The 25,328-nt window shown below is 45.4% G+C and overlaps 1 protein-coding gene across 10 annotated transcripts in view; it reads left to right on the top strand.

Moving 5' to 3' along the window:
• Nucleotides 1–25,328, top strand: part of DENND1A (DENN domain containing 1A) — a 535,076-nt gene that overhangs the window by 459,069 nt on the left and 50,679 nt on the right. For all 10 annotated transcript variants that reach the window (XM_036855233.1, XM_036855234.1, XM_036855231.1 and 7 more), the window contains 6 exons: nucleotides 6,978–7,082; nucleotides 7,452–7,539; nucleotides 9,472–9,512; nucleotides 11,878–11,949; nucleotides 13,169–13,225; nucleotides 21,459–21,590. In XM_036855233.1, coding sequence (XP_036711128.1) covers nucleotides 6,978–7,082; nucleotides 7,452–7,539; nucleotides 9,472–9,512; nucleotides 11,878–11,949; nucleotides 13,169–13,225; nucleotides 21,459–21,590 — 495 coding nt within the window. The remainder of the gene's footprint in view (nucleotides 1–6,977; nucleotides 7,083–7,451; nucleotides 7,540–9,471; nucleotides 9,513–11,877; nucleotides 11,950–13,168; nucleotides 13,226–21,458; nucleotides 21,591–25,328) is intronic.

The following is a 25,328-nucleotide window of genomic DNA, read 5'->3' as shown; positions in this document are numbered from 1 at the left end:
CAGCCGTTTGCACACAGGGGCAGAGCTGGGACTGGAGCCCAGCTCTGTGTCCCACTCCCCCATCTGCCTCTTCCTGGAGTGACTCAGCTGTTGTCCGTTGCATGCCAGCCACGGGGAGTAGATCAGCGCCTCCAGGAGTCTGCAGTGGGCTGGGAGTGGCCGGCAGGCACAGGTGGTGTTGGTGTGGAGGCTTGGAGGAGGAACAGGGGGGCCCTCTTCACCTGAAGGGTTCTCACAGAAAGTAACGTGAAGAAGGAAGCCAGAGGAGTGAGAGTGTGTAAAGTGGTTGGGGGGTGGTCGACAGTCCAGAATTTCTGGAAGGGAATGAGTTATGTGGAGAAAGGTGGACAGCGTCGTAAGCAAAAAAGCCTCAGCTGGGGAAGGTCACAAAGAGCCTTGAGTGTCATGCTCAGGAGTTTAGAAACCCCACCTCCATCAACCCACAAACTTGCCTGAAGCTCTTCTATGCTGCCCAGTCAGATGGCAAACAGAGTCAGTAACCAGAGTCCCTACGGGGTATTAGCCTCTGAAGGGAGAGGGGAGAAGAGAAATGTGAGTCCAGGGGGGCCTCACTGGTGTATGGTGTGGGACCGGGACCCTGCGCTCAGAAAGGCCCGTGCCTGGTTTGTGCTCTGCTGTCACCGTCTTGAAATTTTTAGTAATTTTACCTTCAAACTTGTACTTTGTGAATGGAGTCCGATGGGACAGTGGAGCACGTGCAGGAGCAGAGGAGATCTGCACAGACACCCCCCTAGGAGCCTTGCCTTCCTACTCTCGCAGAGCTGCTCCAGCCCACCCAGCGTGAGTGGAGCTCACTTGCAGGGTAAGCGCATCAGTGTCTGCGGCCGAGGCTCGGGGCACTGACAGCCCCCAGAGGCCGCACTCTGCGTCAGAACTAGAACTTCTTCACACTGAGAGAAGGCAGTGGTGTTCTAGGAAGCACCAATGACCACGGAAACCTATCACATTCCTTACTCATCCTTGTGTTAGCCAACCGCTTCTTGCGAAAATGATGACATGGAAGGAGAGGAAAAGGTGGGGCAACCATGGTCCCTTTTCCTTTCTCATCAGTAAGCCGAAGACAGAGAATGTTAATAAAATGTGCGTATATCAAGAACTGAAATAAAAACAGTTGAGTTAGTTTTGCACAGCATTTCCACTGTCTGGTAAGAACAAAATACAAATGCATATATGATTTACAAAATACGATTCCACATATGTTAGCATTCAGAACTGGCATTGCACGATACAAAGCTGAACAATAAAAGCTATGCTAATAATTTAAATTCTTATTTTTTCTTTACATGGAATGACATTAAATAGCAAACTTAAAAAACACCATAAAGGGTCTAGAAAGAGACCATAAAAAAAGAAAAAAGCTTCATATTTTAGTACTCAACAGTGCTTTTTTCCTGCATATTCATTTTGCACTGGGTCCCCTAAATTATGTTACCAGCCTCAGTAAAACTCAATCTCTGCCCTCAAGAAATGGTTATTTGTGCAAAATTTATTTGCTGTCATCTGTCTTAATCTTCTAAGCAGCCCTAAGAGATGGGCCAGCCTTGAGTAATTGTTGCAGATGAGGGAAGACAAGTCACTTGAGACCACGTGGCCAGTATCATCAGAGTCCAGATTCAAGTCCAGGTCTTTCACCCCAAGACATGTTCTCTCCCCACCATGTTGTGTTACCTCAAATGGATCAGAGTTTCTTTTTTAACTTTTTTAAGTTTTTTTAAAGATGGCTTTACCCAAAAAAACCCAAACCAGCCCTCTGGTGTGCCAGTTGTCACGCTGTACTGTACTTATTTGTTCCCTGAAGTAGGCAAGATTCCTTGGTAACAGGAGCTTTTCTTTTTTATTTTTGTTACGGAAAATTCAAATATATACAAAATAAATAAACTCCTATGTATCCACTGCCCAGCTTCTACAACTATAAACATTCTATCATTTAAAAAATTTTGAATTATGGTAAAATACACATAACATAAATTTTACCACTTTAACCATTTTTAGGCGGACAGCTCAGTGACATGAAGTACATTCGCACTGTTGTGCAACCATCACCACCATCCATCTCTAGAACTTTTTTCATCTTGCAAAACTGAAAGTCTATACCCTTTAAGCAACAGCTCCCCGTCTCTCCCGCCAGCCCCTGGCGACCACCATTCTACTTTCAGTCCCTATGAAGTTGACAACTGTAGAGATAAGTGGAATCGGACAGTATTTGCCCTTTTGTTACTGGCTTATTTCACTTAGCGTAATGCCTTCAAGTTTCATTCATATTGTAGCATGTGCCATAAATTCCTTCCTTTTGAAGGCTGAATAATATTTCATTGTATGTATATTTTGTTTATCTATTCATCTGTAGACATTTGGATTACATCCATCATTTGGCTTTTGTGAATAATGCTGCTATAAACATAACATTCTGCCATTCTTGTATCATCTATACATACCTTCATCTACTCCCCACCCCTCGTTTGATTATTGGTATTACTTGTAGGAACTGTGTTTTATTCATCTTTGTATTCCCCTAACTCAGAGCCTGGCACACAGTAGGTGTGTTAAAAATGTTTGGATGGATGAATCTTCCAAAATTATCATTTTTTTAAAATTTAAGCAAGGTCCATAAAGAGTGGACACCTCCTTTTTTCCTTAGAATTTCCGGGTAAATGCGTGCATAAAATTTTGATAAAAATTGAATTTGTGAAGGGAAATAAGAATTTGATACTTTGAGTATGGATCAGCAGAACAAGGAAAGAAGCTAAAGAATCTGATGGGAGATTTTATTTTTATGCCACGACCCGCAATGCTGTGGATAAAAGCCATTTATTTCTGGAAATATCAGAAACCTTTGGAATCACCAGCTTCACCTGTTAACATAGATGGACTCATTAATAATGGAATTTCCAATTGATTCCATGTGTCAAGAAGATAATCCAAGAGTAAAACTTGTCTTTCCATAACAAAGTCCTTGATAGGGATAAGCAGCTGTGTTTAACTGTCCTTCGGGTCATAGATGGAAAACTCTACTAATGCGATCTGAGCTTGAACGCTCACGGCCTGACTTGCCTGAATTAACGTCGCTATCAAGTCAGTAACCCCAGCGCCTAGAGTGTCGCCCAAGAAGACAAAAGGTTTAATCAGCCTAACAGGAGGACTAAATCGGCACTTCTTGTAAAGGAGGGAGTTAACGAGACACCTTGCCTTCTCCCCTCCGCTGCAGAGAGCAGAGTGGGGGCAGCCGTTTCAACCGCAGGAGGAGCTGGACAAGTGGGTGCAAATGGTTAGGTGCCGAGTTGGTTCCATGGCAGAAGGAGCCTTCACAGCGGCTCGCCTCCTCCCTCCCAGGAGTTGTTTGTCTCTGAGGGGCTGGTGCTCTGAGTGTCCACTAGGAGAACATGAGGGGCTCCCACTTTAAAGAGAACGCTTGTGCTCCCCAGCAGGTGTCCAAGAGCAAGCAAAACTGAGGCCTCAGAGAAAACCCAGGTCTATAGCAGACCATGCATGAGATGGCTGAGCTTTGGAGGCCACCTTGTATTAAACCCCGACTCTGCCATGTGCGGGTCATGTGACCTCAGGCAAGGTACCCTACCTGCTGTTCTGTAAGGATCAGGTGAACCGCGATTATGGTCATTTCCTTGGAAGATGAGTAGTGCAGGGGAATGCGCCCTCTGTGCCTGCTGCCGGTCAGACCTTTGTACATGACTCTGAGTGACAGTGCAGGGTTAGGGTAGAACAGTTGCCCTGAATGGGTGGGAACGGCTCACCTAACTTATTCACCCTTCCAGACTCCACTGAACGTACCGACTTCTCCTCATATGTTCGCACCTGCTGCCCTGCAAGGACCAGCCTTTTCCTCTCTGACTCCAGTGCATGTTTTGCCACCCACCCCAGCAGCACGACACTGTAGGCAGTACTTGTTTCCACGTACAGCTGACACTGCTGATGTTGTTCTTTAAGCTGTCTGCGGAAAAAGCCCCCGTTGTCAACATTTCCCCTGAGTCTTTCCCATCCGTGCCCATGTCCTTCTGTTCGTTTTTACGGCACAGACATCTGACCAGGGGATGTCATCTCCAATAAGTAGACAACAGGCCCCAAAATGTTCTTGTCTCCCCAAAGATGAGATTCTTTCTGCTCTCCTACAGCTAAAGCCTGCCTCAGGCTACTCTTCCATGCAAATTTGGTTGCAAACTCTCTTGAATGTATTGGTCCCTCGGCAGATTTCTCCTTCCTGGAAACACTGGACCAAAGCTCCAGGAGTGAATGCTAACAGCTCCAGTGAGCATTTCCTCTGAGCAGCTCTAAGCTCCCTGGACATAAGCGTCACTCAGCCTGGCCTCGTACTCTGAGACCTCTCCACCATCAGACTAAGCGGTGTCTCAGCCACACGGAGATCGCAGGGCTCCTGTGACAGGAACCAGGCCAAGCACATTCTGCGGTTCCTTAACCAACATCCTCGAGCTTCTACCTGGGGGCTGGGCGCTGCACTGTCCCCAGGGAGTATAGTGATGCATCCAGCGGGGCCTCTGCCCTCTCGAGCTTCTGGTCACAGGGACACCAGTGAAGATTACCCAGCACCCAGGGTGCACAAGGCACTGTGGGGGCACTGAGCAGGGGTAAGTGACTGCCGCACACAGGCCTGTGTTTAAAGGATGATAGTCCAGGTGGAAGGAGTAGAACTGGCAAAAGCACGGAAGAAAGTGGGAAAGGACATGGCCTGTGATTAGGAGATACCTCTGAAGCATAAGGTGTGTGGGGGAGCATAGGAAAGTGACACAAAAGGACTCTGGAAAAGCAAGGACTCTCTCAGCTTAGGAAAGGTTTGTTTGCCTGACTAAGGAGCAAGGACTTGTTCTTTCCTCCCCCCACACAGGAGCTCATGTGTGTGACACATGCTGTTAGACAAACGGGGACTGTTCCTGCCCCCATGAAGCTTATAGTCTAGTGCAAGAATTAAATAATCACACAAATGTAACATCTCCACAAACAAAGTTCTTGAGTAGTATAGGGACATGATCCAATTTGCATTTTAGAAATCACTCTGGCCAGAAGGATTGAAGTGGACGGGGAGGAACGAAACAAGAGAGGGACATAAAGTTGAACGTCCACCATGGCAGTCAGGCCCGTGCCAAGGGATAGAGAGCAGGGGACAGACAGGTGAGACGTTGCAGTGGGAAAATGGGAAAGACTAGGGAATTGATAGGTCTGCTGTGAGTAGCTATGGATAATGACAACTTCAGAAAGAAAAAAAGATTTAGAGTGCATTCCAGATGGGAGAGTAATTGGGAGTTTTGGCCATTCTGAGTTTGAGGTTCTAGTGGGCCATCCAGGTGGGGATTGAGACAGATGGGTTTGGAACAAGAGACGTCTGAGCTGACAGTGTTTATTAGGAGTGAGCAGTGTATGGGTGACACTGTGCTGGTGGATGAGACCTCCTGGAGAGAGAATTAATTGCCCTGCTGTGGTTCCGAGGGTGAGGAGCAAAACCTCCAGGCCACAGGAATGCAGTTCCCGGTGGGCTTCTGTTGGTTCTGTTGGTTCTCACCAACAGCTGATCTTTCCAGTGTTCAGCAAGGAAGGTATAAATCCATGCCAAAGTAATAAATGTCATGAAAACTCTTTTTCCTGAGGAACTGGTGCGTGTTTTTTCCTCATAGACAGTGTAACATTTGCATTGTTCCCTGCTTGCTTCAGTGGCAGCCAGGAAGCTCAGAGCTAATTTTGTAACTGAATTTTAGAAGCCATATAGGACCTGCATATCCAGATACTATTTTCCCAAATAAATACATTTTACATATTTATGTATTCTCCAGCGCTGATTTATTTCTTTGTTTTAGGTGCTCATGTAAGCTGCCTCAGATCCGTTGTAAAATTAGGTGTGGTGTGACTGTATAAAAATAAATATTCCCCTCACCCTAGTATTTTAGGGTCATCCTTATCACCCTGGAGCAGTAGGTCTGCCCAGTTGCTGAGCTAATATTGGCTGGATTTAAGCAGGAGGGGCTCTTGGAATTTACAGCCGCTACACAGGAACTTTAACACTCACCTAACTCATTAAAGCAGGATAAAAGTAGAGCTTCAAACATCTGTGTTTGCCACCAAGTCTGTGAAGGGAGAGGTACCTTTAATTTAGTTCAACATGTAAAAAGTCTGATCTTTCAGAACTGAGAATACACGGTTGAAATTAAAGACTCGTCTGTGTAGACGAGTACTCCAAATACCTTCAAAGGAGGAGTGAGGAGCTCACTACAAAGATGGGTGGTTTTTAAGCTTAGGGTGTCTTTTCTCGACTCATAAGAGGTAGTCCTCATCAAGCAGCATAAGCACAAAGCTGACTGGATGATAAATCTTATTTTTGATCATCCCTGGTTTTTAATATAATTAATTATTTTAAAATGATAACTCGCTACTGGTTAAGCTCACTCTGTAAACGGTTTCCACGCTGTGTTCCACGGCTGGTGCCTTAGGGACTGCAAAGGTGCAAGTGGGGGGGCGGGGGGACGGCCCAGCAAGGAGAGCCCAGCCTCCATCCCTGCCCCCAGCCCTCCCAGAGCAGCTGGGCTGTTGAAGGCAGCAGGGCTCCTTCTGCCTAAGGTGCTGTCCAAAGAAAGGGTTCCTCTCCTAAAAGTGAAAAGAAGACTTTGGAAGTCATCCCCCCGAAGGGCACATCCCACTAACTTGCAGTTGGGGTGTGCCTGTGGCTAATATGGAAGGGGCCGGGGCGGGGTTTGGAATCCTGCCTTTGGTTCCCACCCTGCCTCTTACCCTGTGACCTTGGGAGATGTCTTTTCCTCTCTGAAATAACTTCCTCATCCATAGAGTAGAATGCCATCGAGCATAACAGCCACTTCACAGGTAAGTGAGGATTGGATAAATCAGCAGATATAGAAGCGCCACCTAGCAGAGTTCAAGCACTGATGTCTCTCACTCCATCCCTCTAACCCTCCTCTCCCCGTCTCATCTCTGTCTCCCAGGAGGAGCCAATCACCTTTTGCGAGGAAGCCTTCGTGTCCCACTATCGCTCCGGAGCCATGAGGCAGTTCCTGCAGAACGCCACACAGCTGCAGCTCTTCAAACAGGTGCCCGGCACCCTCGCCTGTTCTGCACCTGGGTCCCTGGTGGGGTTTCTGCAGCTGCCTCCACTCTGAGTACTGAGGCTGCAGGCATGGGTGGAACTCAGGCCTCAGCCCAGAGAGGCCCAGAGTCTGGGGAGGGAGATTGGGTGAGAAGGGAGCTCAGCCACCAGACGGAGCCTTTGCAAATATGCCGTGCAGTTTTTTAAGTTATAAACACGCAGCGAGTTTTTCAGAAACTTGCCTTTTTAAGCTTACAAATCCAAAGACCCTTTCCTGTCTTGGTTCTTTGGTCATATACTGAGGAGCCCAGCTGAACGGCCTTTCCCCGTTCCTTTGTACTAGCTGTTATGCTTTTGTTCTTTCTTTGTATAGTTTATCGATGGTAGATTAGACCTTCTCAATTCCGGTGAGGGCTTCAGTGACGTTTTTGAAGAGGAGATCAACATGGGCGAGGATGCTGGTGAGGGTATTTCGTTTTTCTTTCTGAGCCGTGGGCTGTCTGTGGGATTGGGGTGTGTTCGCTAGGAGTGGCAATGACTTCTTTTTTCCTTCACTGGGGATTAGAGAGACTGATTTCAACCTTGGCCTTGAAGTGTTGGAATTCCTCTTCACGTTCTGATGAGATGCACATTGGCACATCTGAAGTCCTCTGTCCTGGGGTCACTTGCTTCTCCTGGGTGGGCGAAGTCTAGGTAATGTAGTGGCCTGCACGATGCAGTGGAAAGCACATGAGGAATCGAATTAGGAGACCTGGATTCACTGCCCAGCAGTGAGAACTTGGTCGAGTCATTTCACCTCTTTCAGCTGAAGTGTTCTTATCTGTGCACGGAGTGTAACAGTGCCTACCTCACAGGAGTCCTGTTGAGATTAAATCAGAGACCCCAAGGAAAGGTTTGTGCAGTCGCCCAGGACAGACCCTGGCAGAGGATCGCGGCCTAGTAGATGTTTCTTTAAAATGTGAAGATCATCGCGGGTGCCCTGTCTCTGCAGGCCTTTAGAACCAGAGGAATCATCCTCTCATTTTTCAAAGGAGGCATCTGAGGCCCAGAGAAATGTTAGTGGCTGACCCTGCCTCCTGAATCCCAATCTGGCTGCCTTTCCAAGACCCAAAGCCTCAGTCTCTGTCAGCAAAGTAAAACTAAATGCAAAACAGTAATAATCACGCTACTAGCCCCCTCTTATTGCTGGGTGTGTGTCTGGTCTCGACTGTGCTGATAATCCAACTGGCAGTCCATAAACTCATAGAGCCACGTGTGATCTCACCTACAGACCCCTTTGTCAGGCCCTACCAGCCTGTGCTGCATGGAGAGCACAGTAATCAATAAAACCGGTGTGTGAGTCGTTGATGAGCATTTCCTGGACGTTTGCTGTGTCCACAGCCCTGTACAGTAAGAATGGGGGGCCCAGTTCTGCCCTCAGGGAACTTTTAGACTGATAGGAGAAAGCTCATAACTAAAGACAAATACAGACTAAGCCACTGCAGGAAAAGGAGCGGACACAGGTTTTTGTGAAGGTAGAATAGAGCTCTATTAATGCTCACTCTGTAACATGAGAGCTTCACAAAGGAGGCGGGGTTTGAGTAGCGTTCTAACAGTTGAATACGGGTTCTGGGGAGAAGACAGGCTTTATGTGTTGCTAAACTAAGTCTAGTCATTCGGACTCCTAGAAAAGCTGTCTGCTGCTAAGACCTCCTTATCCCACCAGATAAAATGAATCAGTTGCCCACAGCACCTCCTTTTTCTTTCCCTGTCACTGTTTAAGCGTAAGAAGGGCCGAGTGTGTGTCCAGCAGTGTGCTTACGCTGGACACACGGCCCTGTGGTTCCTGCCCTGGCGTGGCTCACAGATCTTTAGAGGACGTGGAACTCTGAATGGGTGTTACCTATTCTAGAGAGCTGTTGAGAGGAAGGAGTAAGAGAAACTTACAGAGGAAATGACTGAGCTGGTCCCTGAGTGTGCGCAGCAGAGAGAGCAGGGAACGGTGGCCAGGCAAGGGGAACAGCATTTGCGAGGGCATGGACGGCTTGGAGGAGGTGTGGTCAGGGAGCCTGAGGTTGTGCAGGATGGTAGCACAGGTTGGAGAGGGAGAGGGTGGGCAGTGCCAAGACAGGACAGGGGAAGAGAGGCAGGGTTGCTAAGGGGCCCGACCTCTATCCAGTAGGCGAGGAGGAGGATTTGGGTTTGTACTCGGGGCACTGATAGGATCAGATCTCACTTCGAGAAAGAAAACCTGTGGCAGCAACTCCTTCAGGGAGTGGTGCATGGGAGCCTCCACGTGATTCTCCAGATTTTGAACTTTCCACGTCCTGCATGCTGAAAGCAACTTGAGGAACTCCTGAGGGCATACACGTGACTTCTTTAAATACCAGCTTCTCTGCTTCCTCTTTCCCCAGGGAGCGATAAACTGTACCACCAGTGGCTCTCCACAGTCCGGGTAAGTGTCACCCCCGCAGAGCCACCTGGGCCCCTCCTTAGCCTCCTGGCAGCCCTCCTCTTCCCCTGCCACCCACAAGGCTGTCATTCGGCCCAGGGCACTCTGTTCTCCCAGCTGAAGATGCTTCTGTTTGTAAAGCCAGGCCGTTCTCGTGCCAGGTGGAGACTCGCAGGATGAGACTGTCCAAGGCCATCCCTCAGTCAGGATGGTGAGAGCCAGGAAAAGCTTCCTTGTCTCAGGAAGCAGGCCAAGGCGTGTTGAAAGGATGTGGCCATCTTAGAGCATTTCGGGGGGTCTCCTTCTAGGGCCAGACCAATAGGAAACTCTTCATGGGAAAACCAAAAATTCGTCCCTCTTGCTGCTCTGAATATGTTTCACAGCAAAGGCTCCTGAGAGAATGGAAAATGCATCACTGAGAGTTTTCATCCCCTTGCTGTTGTTGTGAACAGTTTTTTATTGTGTTGGAAGCCAGGTGCTTAGGGCTTCAGAAGCCACTAAAGAATTCAGATGCTTGCCTTTCCTTTACGTGGGTTCATTAGTGAGTATGTACCAAAGGCCTTCTGTGTGCCGGGCGCCACGCTGGGTACTGGGGAGACAGTGGGGAGCAGGACGCAGGCCCTGCCCTGGGGGAGCTCCCGGTCTTACTGGGGAGGCAGGCACATAAACGGGCAACTCCAACAGAGTGTGATAAGTGTTCTCTCCTGCTTGTGGGCCAAGTGCGCTACTGCCAAGGCGGGTCCCTTGGAAGTGGCGGCAGTTGGCCGAGAGTAAGCAATTCCTCAATGAAAAGCTTCTTTTGTTCTTCTCGTATGGCCAAACACGGCACTTGGCAAATCACAGACAAGCAATGAGGACTTGTTGATTGATTGATAAAGGGAGTTTTAATACTCTAAAGGACCATTGAAATAGGATACTGAGTAATTTTGGAAAGCAGTGTGGAATATATGAGTGGGTGAAAATTTCCTATCATCCTACAACAGAGAATGCTTTCTAGGTCAAATTTTGAAGTTTTTAATTAAAGCTCAAATTTTCTAATACAGGCAGTTACCAAAAATTGTGCTAAAAGTTAATCCTAATAATTACATAGCGTATCTTACTCTGTTGTGTACGCACTGGATCAGGTCTCTCTCTCCGTTCACATCAGTTGGAATTACCACAGATCTGATTATGTGATGCATTTGGTTAAAAATCTTCTGGGGCGTGGACTCCTTGTGCTGGCCCTCCGTGGGCTGACCCTGTCTGGCTCTCAGCCCCACTTGCCAGTCCTCCCGTGATGCACGGCCCTTGTTACTCGCAGAACACACCATGGCTTTGCAGCTTCTGCACTTATTTATGTGCTGTTTCCTGTCCCTAGAATGTTTTTATCCTTCCTCTCCCCACCATGAGCTCCTACTCATCCTTCATGGACCAAATATTTCATCCTCTAAAGCCTTCTCCGCCCTTCCACACAGTGAGCTGCCACCACCCTCCTTGTGCACGTGGCCAGTGCGGCTCTCACCATCTTGGGTTGCACTTGTTTACCCCCCAGACTGGAGGTCTTTGAAGGCAGAGACCGGTCCTCCGGTGGCTCAGTACCCTCAGAGCCTAAGCCAGGACGTCCCCACAGTGAGCCCTCACAAAACTTCTAGAGTCTGTGCGCTTCATATACATTCATTGCCTCCTCTATGTACTGGGAAAGCCTTTCCTCCTCCTTTTGCTCCCCTGCTCTCCTGAAAAAACAGAGCCAAAGAATCGGTATGTTGGATTTATACTAAAGTATAAACGATGAACATCTACGGCTATTCATTCTTTCCCTTTGTCAAGATGTACATGTTAGGGAGGCAGCCTACCAGAGTGATTTTTTAAAAAAAACACAGAAAACCAGGGTGAGGAAAGAAGGGTTCATGGCTTAAGGTAGCCACAGTAGCCCGATAATCTTGCCTAAATGGGCCCCCAGTCTCCTGCCCTGGCTCGCTGTTAGTTATTTAGAGTCCATTGTTATTAAACTTACCTGAATGTTGTCCATGGTAACTGGAATTTCTTGAGAAGCTGTAGATTACTCTGAGGAAACCCTTGCCTCAGAGAGCCTGTGATGAGCTTTCCTCCCAGCCAGCAGACAGGTGCCAAGCAAAATACTGAGCCTGGGGTCCCCCCGCTCAGCTAGTTTATCGCCATCCTCATTCCCCTCCCGCTCCCATACCCCCCCAGAGGGATTCTGCCGTGGCCGTAACTTAATTGCCTGGGACCAGTCACCATCTAGGGCTGTTTCTCTAATTGTTACACACTTTTGAAATGTGGCTTAACTTGATTAAAGAGAAGAGGTCTTTGTTGGTGTTGGCCTACTATATCTTCAGTCCAAATTGCTAACTGGCGTTTTTTATTATAGAAAGGAAGTGGAGCAATTCTGAATACTGTAAAAACGAAAGCAAACCCGGCCATGAAGACTGTCTATAAGTTCGTAAGTACTGGTCTTGGTCTCAGGATCCAAACAAATCTGTTCCTTAGCATGACGAAACACTTAAATAGACCTGATCCTACGTTGCAGAGATGATTCGGGGGCTGCTGTGTTGTTTCCTAAAGCTCTCAATGCTCTTAGAATTATTTGGCATTGATGTTTTATGACCAGGTCAGTGACATTTTTAATTTAAAATGTTTCTGCACACAGTTGCTGCAATAGAGAAATGAGAGGCTACTGGTTTCAGCTTTTAAAATGTAGACAGGGTGGCTAAAATTCAGGCTGCTCCACGCCTGCATCCCTGAGAACCAGAGGTGGTGGTCTGTCAGGTGTCCTGGCAGACCTTTCCTACGCGTATCCTTGTTATAATGTCAGAATACAGCAGCTCCTTTACAGGTTACTGAAGAGTGCTCGTGGTGGGACACACCCCCGAATTTTTGTCCCAAATTCTTCATCATCTCTCTCATCACTGCCCTATAGGAAATGCATTGTTTGTGAAACTCGTGCCCACAGCAGAGTGAAAATAAGAGAACACACCAGTTCCCGATGCTCCATCTTTTACGGGCCTCAAGTATTTTTTCTCATGATTTCTCTTGCTTGCTAATTTGACTCTGAGCCACTTAACTGGGGTGGTTTTGTTTTATTTCCATTTTTAATTTTGTTAGTCCTTTCTGTGCTTAAATTGTAGCTATTTTAATGGGGCGGGTGGCTGCCAAGAGAACCACACAGGTCTTAGAATGACAGAAAATAAAAGCCAGGGTGTCTGCCGAAATGAGATTTAAGAAATGGCACCAGAGAAACCCAGCGATGTGTCTCTTCAGCCTGGGCAGAAAATTGGTCCTGAGGCCCTGCCCTGGTGAAGTGTAATAGATATTCTGAATCTTGCCGCTGAAGAAGCTGCTGCTCTCCTCTTACTGGTAGCTGTCACCAGGCTGCGGAGATAAATAATTACAGAGAGCAGAAGAAGGGCTTCGGAGGGGAAAAAAAATCAGTTCCATCAAAATGCAGAAAATAAAATCTCTGTAGCCTCTTTAAGGGATTTTTTTTTTTTAACCTTTCAACATTGTATTTGTTTTCATAGCCATTATGTTTTCAACTTGATGATCCCATTTTTCCTTCCTTTTTCTAGTAATCAGAGAAGGTGATTCACGATGGACTGAAATCAAGCATAGTCCCTGCTGGAAACAGAGGGAATCTTAACTTAAATTAATTTTTCATGCAGGCAAAAGATCATGCAAAAATGGGAATAAAAGAGGTGAAAAACCGCTTGAAGCAAAAGGTACTTGAAGTTCTTATTCAAAATGTATAAGCACCATGTATGAAATGCGTGGCCACAAAAAAGTACGATGTGATCAATAGAGGCTGTTTGATACAGTGTTGTTAGCACACTTCAAAATGCATTACCAGCTGTCCGGGAGTTTTCACACTGTTATAAATATTCACAGACAAAAAACTGTCTTCAAATAACATTAAGACTGGCTTAAACCCACAAAGGCAAGCAAGTTCAGAGCTACCACTGTCAGTCTGTCCCCTGCCCGCCCCACCGGGCCTGAGCTTCACCAGGGTCCATACAGATTGGCTCGGCCTCCCCATCCCGGCAGCCCCACCTCCTACAGCTGACCTCTGCCCTGGGGCTGATTGTAACCAAAACCAAGAAGCATCTGCAGGGAAATGACTGCCATGGTTCTGGCATGCACGTGGCCACCACACAGAACAGGGCACAGAGGGTGGGTTTGAGGAGAACACTTTGGGCTCTGCTCACCGTTCACGTGTGAGACTCAGGGGGGCAGAGAGAGGCTCTGCTTGTCTTCTTGGACCATCAGTAAAATCGTATGAAATCATACAAACTACGTCCTAAGAGTCCCCCTACCTGACTCTCTGGACTTGTACAGAGAGGTTCATATAACAGAGAGGGCATCTTTATATTGTTATGAATATCATCATCATTAATAGCACTGCCAACCTTCGTTAAGCACTTTCTAAGGATGGTCCAGGCCAGGAGCTTTCACATTTAATCCATAGAACAACACTGGGGGGTATTATTCTCATTTCATGTGTAAGGGGACCACGGTTCAAAGGTGGAGTAATTTGCCCAAGGTCATGCTGTTCGAGCCTGGCAGAGCCGGGATTCGATTCCAGATCCATCTACCTCAGTGTTTGCTCTTACCACTATAGTATTTCATACTGCCTTCCTGAAACAAGTGTTTTGTTTTCCAAAAGGTGTTTGAGATCACTTATTTCATTATTCCCACACCCCCGAAATGTACCAGGCTAATAAGGGCCTTTGTCTATCTCGGCAGTTTTTTAAAAATTGAAAGCAGTTTTAATTTTAGGAAGTCAGAAAGGACCTCTCATTAACTTGAAATGGTCAAAGGAATTGATTCCTTAACTTTAATTGCAAAATAATTTGTTCTGACTAAGCATTCAAATGCTTAGTTTCAGCTGAGAGTGAATTTTTAGCAGCTGAGATTCAAGTCCTGAAATTAAAATCTTGCTAATGTAAATTCACATAGACCTTAACTGTGGTCTTTTGCACCCTGCCAGAGACTGGCAGGTGGAATTCTTTACTTGGATGTTCTTTAAGTCCCTAAATATACCTTTTTATCTCCTATCCCAGTCACATGTAACTGAATTGGACTGCTGATATAAAATGGAGGGGCAGGGAGAGCGGAGCTCTCACCAGGTTTTCCCTCCTTGATAACTGCATCGGGCTAGTATTAGAATATCACCTGAAGCAAGCAAAGAAAGGGTCCCTCCTCAGGCAGAGGACACGTGTGCCTCCTTGGTCAGGTCCGCTCTCTGCAGGCCATTGCCTCCCTCCTCGTATGCGTAAGCATCGGGCCTTAAGAAAATCCCCTTTTTATAATACGTAACATTTCTGCAAATAACCAGTTAAGCTCAGGTTTTTGATGTTGTTCAAAGGTTCACTTAAACAATCTAGATCACTCTCCTTCACGCCATCTCCCTTTCCTTTCCTTGATGGTATCTGAGGCAGAGCCTTTTCTCCCCTTCTCCTCTTCCCCCTGCCAGTCTTTTCAAGAACAGCTTTAGGAGATAATGTTCTATAGAGAGTGTCAGTACATTTCAGGTGACACAAATGGTGAAGGCATTTCATAGAAATGTGGCTTGTCACCATCGGACTGTTGACAGATCTATTAGTGCACCCTTTTCAATTTTCACTTTTCCCCCCCTTCAGTTTTACAGATTTCTTCAGACTTGATATTTTGCAGTTGTTCTTGGAAGAGCTATTTTGTAATTGAAACTCTAGCATTGTTGGGACAGATGGGACCAGGTCTTCCACAGTGCTGCAGATCCCTTCCCTGAGCTAATTTAGGATTTGGCTTTGTCTGACCTCTCTCACTGCGGTAGAAAATATTTCCTTGGCTTTTTTGTTCCCCTCCTCTGCCCCTTCCCCTTTACGTGGCAACATATCTGTGTGGCTCCCTAGATGCGTCCAATACAGGCATCTCAAGTTTGGTTTCTGCTATGAAATTGAGGCAATTCCCAACAAAGACCCAATTTTCAAATGTACTGGGTTGCCACCTGGCCTCCTCTAACTCTGCATAGCAATGGTGACCCCTCAGGTATAATCAAGAACCCAACCTTGCCCTCTTCACTCTCGCCTTGGGTTTGAATTGCAAATAGAAAATGTGGGGCTGACCTGTGGAGAGGTCACCATGGTGTGTGGAGGGTCCATCTCTAATACGACTGAGCAGGGCCCCTTCTCCATCCCTCGTTCATTTGTGCTGCAGACTTTCAAAGCATCTGAAAGAGGCGCTTTCAGGGTATCCGTGTGACCATTGGCAAATAATTGTTAATAGAGACTGTAGTGTGGCTTTCTTCCATACCTGCTCTGCTTCAGCCCAACAACAAAAAAAGAAGGAGGGATAACACATTTCTCTGGATAAATGGAACAAGGTGGTCAAGTTCTTCTATAGCTTGGCCTTCTTTGAAGTTTAACTTGCTCAAAATTAGGAAGAAGAAGAAATGGCAAAGAATGCTACCCAGCCGTCGCTTTCTGAAGGGAGAATACAGTGCTTTTGTCCAGAGCACCTCCCTGCCAGAGCTGGCCTGCAGGAGGATGCCGTGTGGCTGGGCTTGCGGCTCTCCACACATCGCGTTCTATCGCAGCGCCGTACGCAGCCGGCACCAGAATGCCCTGTTTTAAAAGCGGTGGCTGCACACGCATTCTTTCTCACCTACAGGAAACGTTAAGATATTTACATAAGGATGTCATTTTTTTGCCTGTTGGGGAACCCCTAAAAAATTATCTTTTTTCTTCAGTATCAAAATCAAAATGACTGAATCAACTGTGTCCATTTCACAGCCCCCTTTTTTTTTTTTGGCCGCGCCACGCAGCTTGCAGTATCTCAGTTGCCGGACCAGGGGTTGAACCTGGGCCACAGCAGTGAACGGGCCGACCGAGTCTTAACCATTGGACCGCTAGGGAATTCCCTCACAGCCCTTTTTAAATCTTTGATCTTTTAAAGATAAATCGAGCTTGTTGATTTAGAGTCTGTGTGATTCAAAGGAGCAAATTCACAGTTGGGTTAGTGAAGGCTTGAGTTTCTGGCTAAACATTTCCTAGTGTATTGAAGAGAGTGAGGAAGCACATATAGGGCAGGGAGATCCAGGTAGACTCTTGTAGAACAGACGTTTTCACACCGTATCACACAACTGTCAGCTCCCTGTCTCCGCTGCAACCTCAATCACAGAAATTCCAACTCTGGATACTATTTCGATATCAATATTCACATTTTAATTTGCATTTGCTGTAGTGTGAAGTAGACTGGAAAAGAAGGGCACTGCACAAACCCGAACATGGAGACCAGCAAGCTGAGTCAGAGATGGGAGGCCTCGGCCTCACACCCACAGGAGGCTTTAAAGCTCCCCCCTGCAATGTGGAGTGGTGTTTAGGCTTCTGAGGCAGATGGATGAACCGAGTTCAGTGCTGGTTGTGTAGGATATTAACTGTGTGGCCTTGAGTAAGTTACTAGACCTCTCTGAACTTAGTTTTTCTCATTTATAAAGTAGGGGAAATAGAGATTTTTACTGGATTGTTGTAAGGATTAGAAGAGGTAATGGATTTAAACAGCAACACATAGTAGCCACTCGGCAAATGGGAGTTACCATCCCATCTGTCCTCTCACATCCCACACCTGGAGCAACCAATCTGCCCACACACCTGTGGGCACAAACCCTGAGAACATGGCTGGTGTGGGATCCTCTCCCTTTTGGTCCTCCACACAGCCACCGGAGTAGTCTTCCAGGCACCCTGCTCCCTACCTCCCCTGGGCCAGGAATGTTCTCCTCGAATCTCTGCCTCATGAAGTCACATCCTCAGCTCCTTCACCCCAGCTCCCACCCAAGGCCACACAGAGCCCCCTTCCTTCTCTGGGTTCCTGCCTCCAGACTTCTCCTGGGGACTCTTGGCCCTGCCTTCTCAGCAGACAGGTGGAAATTAGATCTCAGTCATGATTTTTTATTCCAGCCTGGGGAAGGTGATACGAATTGGATTATTTTCTGACTCCTTTGCTTTACCGAGGGATGGGAACTAATAGTGTCCCAGCTCTGAGCCGAGCTGTGGAGGCTCCTGGGAAGAAATCGGCCGCCCTGCAGTGGCCTCTGATCTGCAGCTCTGTCTAGTGTCTTCCTCCTGTGTGACTCTTCAGGAAGGAACAGATTTACCCTTCCCACCAGATTCATGATTTTGGTGTTTTATTTTAATGACATTTTGAACATTCACAAATGAAAAACATGTTTATTGGAGAAAATTCAACAAATCAGGCAAGCAAAAAGAAAATAACCTCATTTTATAACCTGCATTTTCACTAACTGTATCCTGACCATTTCTCAGACCACTAAATGTTTCCTGCACATGTTGTTGTTTTAAATGGCTACATATAATTTTATCTGATGGACATACATACATTCATTAATCCCATTATTGGACACTTTAGTTCCCATTTTTTCTAGGCAAACGTCCTCATAGGTAAATCCATGCGGGAATTCTTAATTATTTCATCCAGATAAATTTCTGGAAGAGGAATTAGTGGGCCAAAGGCCCTTTACCTCTTTTAGGGTTTTGATAGGAATTGCAGTTTGTGTTCCCACCAGAAGGGTGTGAGAGTGCCCGTTTTCCCGTACTCTTTGCTGATGGCATCTTAGTTCATTCTTAGAACACAGTTTCTTTAATCATGAGTACCAAGAGTTGTGTTTTTAGATCCCTACAGTGTGTAAGGTCTCTACTGGCACCTACAGCAGAGGACGCCAACGGGCCCTATTTCTTTCCTGACGAGGGCTCCTCCCGCTCTGCTCTCTAGGACCCTGGGAGGAAGCAGCTGTCCTTCCCCAGGTGGAGGAAATAGTGAAGAAGTTAACAGACTGGTGGGGCGAGCCACAGGACTTTGTAAGAAGCCTTGGGCACCTTTGGCTCTTCTAACTAAAGAAAATTAGCGTGCAACACTGCTTACTGATGCACAAGCACATGTGTATATTGAACACATTTGCCTTCCAAATGTTCAATTCAACAAAGATTCGTCAGAAAGCATGCACTATATTCCAGGCTCTGGGGCAGAGGACCCATACCCCAAGGCATTCAGTCTATAGGGATAAGATAAGTGCACAGACAGCACACAGCACGGCAGCTTAGGATCAGTGTGACAAAGGGGTTTCTGAGGATGAGGTCACATCTGATGATTTGCTGAGCACCTCCTCAACTCAGAATACCCTCTCTTGTGCTATTGTCATGGGTCGATATGGTATAAATGCCAGAAATCACATCGCTCTGGGCTCCTCCACTTTCTAGCCATGTAGCCTTGGGTAACTTGCCCTCTCTGAGCCCTGTTTCGTCACCTATAAAAGAGCGATAATCCTATTTACCTTGTGGTTCTTCTGGAAACTAAGTGTGATAGTGAAGGTCAAGGGTCTGGAGAAGTGACTTCAGGTAGTAGACACTCAGCACAGGGAAGCTCTCCCTTTTAGATGGTGCTTTTTCCATTTTGCAGGGAATAAGGCTCTAACGTTCCATTTGTGCAGGACTTTGACATTTTTCAAAGCTTCCTCACATCTCATCTCATTTAACCCATTCTGTTAGTAGCTTTGAAGTTCGCCAAGCAGATGGTGGTCTCTCCGTTGCAAAAATAAAGAAATAGGTGCAGAGAGGTTGAGTGAATTGGAAACATCAGACAGCTAGTTAATGGTAAAAACAAAACCTAAGAAATTTTTACTTAAAATTTTAACTTAAAAACTTAAGACATTTTTCCCAAAACTACCACAGACATTTTCAAAAATAGTTATCATCTTATAGTTTTCATTACTATCAATATTTTCTTTCTAGATTACCCTACTGCGTCATGTCTTTATTTTTCTCCCCAACCAATCACACACACATGCAATATTTTTCCTGAACTAAAAGTGAATTTTTTTTTTTTGCTGCTGTTTGGCTTTACTCAACCTCTTATGTCTGTCCTCTCGGTAACCCCACTGGGTCCAAAATGCCTCTTTTGCCCTTTGTTACTTTCTGACACAGAAGGAGCCCCTCCCCCTCTTTGTTCCACTTGACCTGAGCACCTTAGGGCAGCCCCTTTCCAAGAGAGCTGTTTCTAATTGGCTGGCGGCAACTTCTCTCATCACTGAGCCTCAGCCAGGCTAAGACTCGGGGGCCACTTGATGCAAACCCTCCCCGCAAAACCAGGAGGTCACCATCTCCCTGTGTTGTTACCAAGCAGTGCAGAGACTCAGCTGGGTGTGTGGAGTTGAACATATAGAGAAGAGGGGTGGGGGAGGGATCCCTATCGTTTATTTATTTTTATTATTAAAGTGTAGTTGATTTACTCCCTATAGTTTATTGAATACCTTATTAGTAGGTACTCAGTTATTATTATTGAGTACTGTATATAGGACACTATTGAGTAAAAATGTTCAAGACACATATGTTGCTTAATCTCCTTTACTCCTCATAGCTGCCATAGCTCCATCTTACAGATGAGGAGACTGAGGCTCAAAGATGTTACATGTGTTTCTTCCTTAATGCATTATTATTTAGTAAGGGATCACTTTCCTCCATGTGTCACCGTTCTATTTGACTGAGTAAGAACAACCAATTGTCTTTTATGTGCAGAATTTAATGAGTACTAAGGGTGTGTGTTTTGTTGACCAAAATGTGTATTTGTTTTTGCAATGAAAATAATTGGAAACTGTATTTATTATTTTATTCTAGCTGTTATTTTTACTTAGAAAAAAACAATGATTTAAATGTTTTTTACTTGTACATTTAATCTCTGCCTTGCTTAAATGAAGATGTAAGCAACTTTCATGACTTGAATAAAGCCATATGATCCCTATTGCACAACTCGGCACCATCCATGTCCCAGAGAACCCATGGGTATAGTCAGCTGCCAGCGTTAGGCAAAGGAGCCATTACCTGCCTTTTGCACATTGGGATTTTTCTTTACCTTAAAATTTGACTTCATTCATCACAAGCACAAATTAAATGTAAATTTCTGATTTTAAAAAAATGACATTGGCTCCCTAAATACTCTCCAGGTCATAGAATCCCAACTTAGACTTCAGTCTCTTTTTTCACTCTCTTCCAGAAAGACTAGGGCTAAGAAAGAGGGAGCAGAAACACATTGTTTTCACAAATAGTAACATCATCAGTAGACAAATGTGGAGAAAATGTCCACGCTCACAAATAATCAAAGTAATGCAAATTAAAACAACAATGAGGTCTAATTTTTCACCTCTTAAATTAGCAATACATTTTTAAAACGATGAGGCTAACACGCACGGTGAAACTGATAACACATCCATTGCTGGTAGTTGGTGTAAATTGGAAAGCAGTTTGGTAGAATGAATAAAAAGCCTTAAAAATGTTTATATCTTTTGATCAAGCAGTTTCATTCCTAGGGATTTCTGTAGAAGAAATAATCCAAAAGAAAGAAAGACTGCAGTGCTTATCACTGTGATGTTTAGAAAGTTAAAAAAAAAAATTAGGAACAATCTAAATGCCCAATAGTAGTAAGAATGGTTTATTAAATTATTGAGTATCTGCTCAGTGAAATATTATGCATCCATTAAAATTATCATTCTAATGACTATGGAGCACCATGGAGATGCTTATAGTAGAAAAAAACAGAATGTAAAACTATGCACGAGCTATGATTGCAAGTAAGTTTTAAATGTCTGCATGTGGACAGAGTGAATATTTAAAAATTAAAATAGCCATGTAAGGTAGTAGGATGAAAGATTTCCCCCCCCAACACACTATTGTGAATTATTATGTTATCTTTGTAATTTAATATGCATGATTTTGGTTTCTCTACTCCTTAAAAGTCAAAGGGCCAAGTTAGCCTTCCGTTTCCTCCATCTTTAGCAGGGGGATAGGCTCAGAATGTCCCAGAGGGAGTTCCCTGGCAGGCCTCTTAGCGATGGGGTTGGATGGAGCCCCTGTGCTCATGGCAGGGGTCATGACCCTGACACCAACCCCCCGACCGGGCTTCTCCCTGCAGGACATCACCGAGAATGGCTGTGTCCCCACCACAGAAGAGCAGCTGCCAAAGACTGTGCCGTCCCCACTGGTGGAGGCCAAGGACCCCAAGTTCCGAGAAGACCGGAGGCCAATCACGGTCCACTTTGGACAGGTATGTACCCTGGCCCTTCCGTCTGGGCTTTTTGCTATGTTTCAGCAGACGATATAGCACATGTAACAGTTTTTCATTTCGGCTCTCTCTGGCAAAACAAAACAACTCCATGGAGTTTTGCGCGTCTCAAAGTTTCGCTTGGTGCAAACATGTTTCAAAAAGGTGAATTGTCAGAAATTTTGAGGAGACAGCATGGCTCTGGTCATAAACCAGCTGAACTGTTGAATGAAGTCATTAAATGCAGCTGCTGCCTCCCCACTCCAAGGCACTCCGTTTAAGGTGCCTCTGTTAGCTAAGCATCTCATTAGAACACTTTAGCATCCCAGGCCCTTCTTTGCACCTTCAAATAAAAGGTAACAAGCAAAGTCTTTAAAAAAATCAATTAGGAGTTCTTTATTAATGTACTTCCTGAAAATCAATTCTGGGGGTCGTGCTTCTCAGAGTAAACACTCACGCTACGATTCTCATGATCCGATTCTGTAACCAACTGTTTTCGACCTGAGCGTTTAAAAATTGTCCAGTTGTTTGATTTTTTTTCTCTTAAGTAAAACATATAGAAACTGAAAATTTTCTTATCCATTTCCTATCAGTGGTTATATTTTTGGTTGAAAAAGGTTGTATACCCTCTTCTACTCTTGAATTAACTCTCTTGATTAGCAAAGGTCATAATTTTTTTATTTGTGAGAAATGGCTCTGACTGTAACAAGAATTTGCAAGGTTATTCATTCTTAAATCACCTGATTCTTTAACCATTTATTAGATGAAGCATGATTAAAATAATCTTCATGATTTTATCTTAAATATGATGCTATTTTATCACCTAAATGATCTAGAAGCATGCATTTAAAACATTCCTGCTTTTAGCAGACATTTATCAAGTGCCTGCTATGTACCAGGCTTTGAGCTATTCAGAAATGAAGGGAACTAATGAAACTGTTGCTGTGGGTTATTATTGTGAGGGATGGGTTTGTTGAAACATAAGAATCTTCCTCTGTAATCGATATTTTTAGATAATACATTCATACATCTTAAACTTGGGGACATCCATCCCCCTTTTCTGATTTCACACTTAAAAGGGATGTTATAAAAATGGAAAGAAACGTCCACAGGGCAGTGCTCATCTGATTAATGATTATCTTCAAATTGCGTCAGTGTTTGCACCCCTGAGGAGCTGCCTCCTCCCGGGGCTCAGGCCCTGCTGGAGAAATCTGCGCCCCAGTTCCCTGGCTGTGTTTGCTGAAAGCACAGCCTCGGTCGTCGCCAGCATGGCATTCCAGAGCCAGCTTCCTGCTTTCCTTTGTCCTCATTCCTGCACACACTAACCTTCCCATGAAAAGAGCCCCTCTCTGGAGTTTGGAGCCCATTACAGAGAAAGAGGGGGCGGGGGGGGGAGGGATTTCATGGTGTTAAACATTCCGTTTTCGAAACACAAAAAAGGAGGCCCTATTTGAAATGGAGAAAGACCTTCTTTCCATTTCAGCGAGAAGTAGAGATGCTTTAATGTCATTCCCAGCTAAATGCAGAATAAGAGCGTGTGTGCGCACGGGTGGGGGATAAACAATTAAAAAAGCCACCCCAAACTCTGTTGAAATAAGAGCTGTCTGTGCCTTCACAGGTCTGTAAACTGGAGAGGATGAAAGTGGCTTTTTTTCCCCAGTTTGTCACTTCCCTCACGTGGCTGCCAGCATTATGCAAGTGTACAGGAAGGCAGGGTTTTTTTAATGCATGCATGCGGATTAAGGTCAAGCCCCAAGTATCAGCCATGCAGCGGGCTCTCCCTTACAGCTGCAGCCGCAGAGCCTCCCCACAGCCGCGAGATGCCTTAATTGAGACGTGCTGTCAAAGTGACAAACACATTTGCATACAGTCTACACTCTATTTATTTTCTCTGGAAAGGTCTACAGTCTGCTGTTGGTTGAACATTCTTAATCAGTTTGCTGTAAGTGAACTGCCAGCCAGCTCACTTGTGCTGGCCGCTTCTTCATTAGGTGACAGATTAGCTGCAGGGGGGATGGGCCACAGAAACCGCAGACCTCTTTCTTTTAACTCTTTCCAGCTTTGCCCTGGTACTAGCTTGTCCTTCAGTCCTTCCCTGGGCGCCTGCTTTGATGGGCCATTGACCGGAACACGCAGCGTTTCTAGAGCACCTACTACCGGCAGACATGAGTTTTAGGGGCTAGGTATTCTCAAAGAAGTCCTTCGAGTTCCATTTCAGAATTTTTTGCCACACTCTCCTCTGTACTCCATCTGTACCATTTTTTTTTTACTTGATATTTTTCTTTAAACAGACTCCAACCTGACATTTATACCAACTTTACCCTCATCTTATGCAATGATTGTTGATAAAACCATAGTTTGATGTACTGGTCCAGTTTTTTTCAAAGGTGTATCCAAAAAAAAATTTTTAAGTGTCCATCCATGTATCACCTAAACTACTCATGTAGCCCCAACAGTACATATTCTTCTCTTGGAAAACATGTGTCATCTCTGCCATAGTCCTTTGAGGAAGGGATCATTAGCTGTATTTCATGGACCCAGAGCCAGAGCTCAGGGACCTTCGCAGGGCCACATTGCCAGCACAGAAACCCAGGACGGTTCGACTTCAGAACCCATTTCAGGTCCGTCACCAAGCAGAGACATCAGCTTCTGTTTGAAATGTCTAGTAAAACTAATGTGTCCTGGAAAAATAATTTAAGCTAGCCACAGTGCACACTAACCTCAGAAAGACCCTTGCCTTGAGTCTGTGTTCCTATGGATTTCATTCTTTAAGAACAGTTAGCTTTCCACTGGGGGCAGAGACTGTTGAGATCTTTATTACGTTAATCCCTCCACCTTGCAAAGCTAGTGCCCATGGAGCCAGCCAGGGGACTCTATGAAGACGTTTGGCAGGATGGCAGGGAGCCCCGGGGAGGCCTTTACAGACCCCCTGGGGGAGGAAAGGTGCTCTCTTGCCTCTGCTGCACCAGAGCTTCCTCTTTCAAGGCTATGACCATTCCTCCCTTTAATTCTGCATCTATTCATCCATGTATTGAGACCTACCATGTGCTTTAAAAAAAAAAAAAAAAAAAAAAAAAGTACTTGTGGGGCATTATAAGGGTGACAGAACAGCAAGTGGTCAGCCCAACTCAGAGTGATGAGAACAGTGGGAGAGGTGAGCTCAGGGCACTCTGAGGGTCCCACAGGGGCAGCCGCTTCACCTGCAGGGCCACTGTCTGTAGACCTAAGCTGAACCCTATAACTAAAAGATATTTTGTCAACAAACTGAACTCACTAGCATTCCATTTGTTTTCTAAAGCAGACATACGTAACACCCCTCAGAGCTCATCATGAGCCATGTCAGTGGTTCCAGACAAGGGCAAATCAAGGGATTTTTAGTTGGCCTCTACATCCTTATCATGTCTGATTTCTTTAAAGAGTTCAAAAGTCTCTGACTTGAGGGACTTCCCTGGTGGTCCAGTGGTTAAGACTCTGCACTCCCAATGCAGGGGGCCCGGGTTTGATCCCTGGTCAGAGAACTAGATCCCACATGTCACAGCTAAAGATCCCACATGCTGCAACTAAAAGATCCTGCGTGCTGCAACTAAGACCCGGCACAGCCAAATAAATAAATTAAAAAAAAAAAAAAAGTCTCTGACTTGAGAATATTCCTACCTTGGAAAATGTTTAGGTTTAGGGAGGCTGTAAATAGCTTTCCTTTGTTATTTTTTTTAGCAGTATTTTCGGTTTTTTTTTAATTTT

The sequence above is a fragment of the Balaenoptera musculus genome, chromosome 6, assembly GCF_009873245.2.
Source record: "Balaenoptera musculus isolate JJ_BM4_2016_0621 chromosome 6, mBalMus1.pri.v3, whole genome shotgun sequence".
NCBI classification, from domain to species: Eukaryota; Metazoa; Chordata; class Mammalia; order Artiodactyla; family Balaenopteridae; genus Balaenoptera; species Balaenoptera musculus.
The sequence above is the reverse complement of the archived record's forward strand: the minus strand, read 5'-3'. Positions and strand labels throughout refer to the sequence as shown.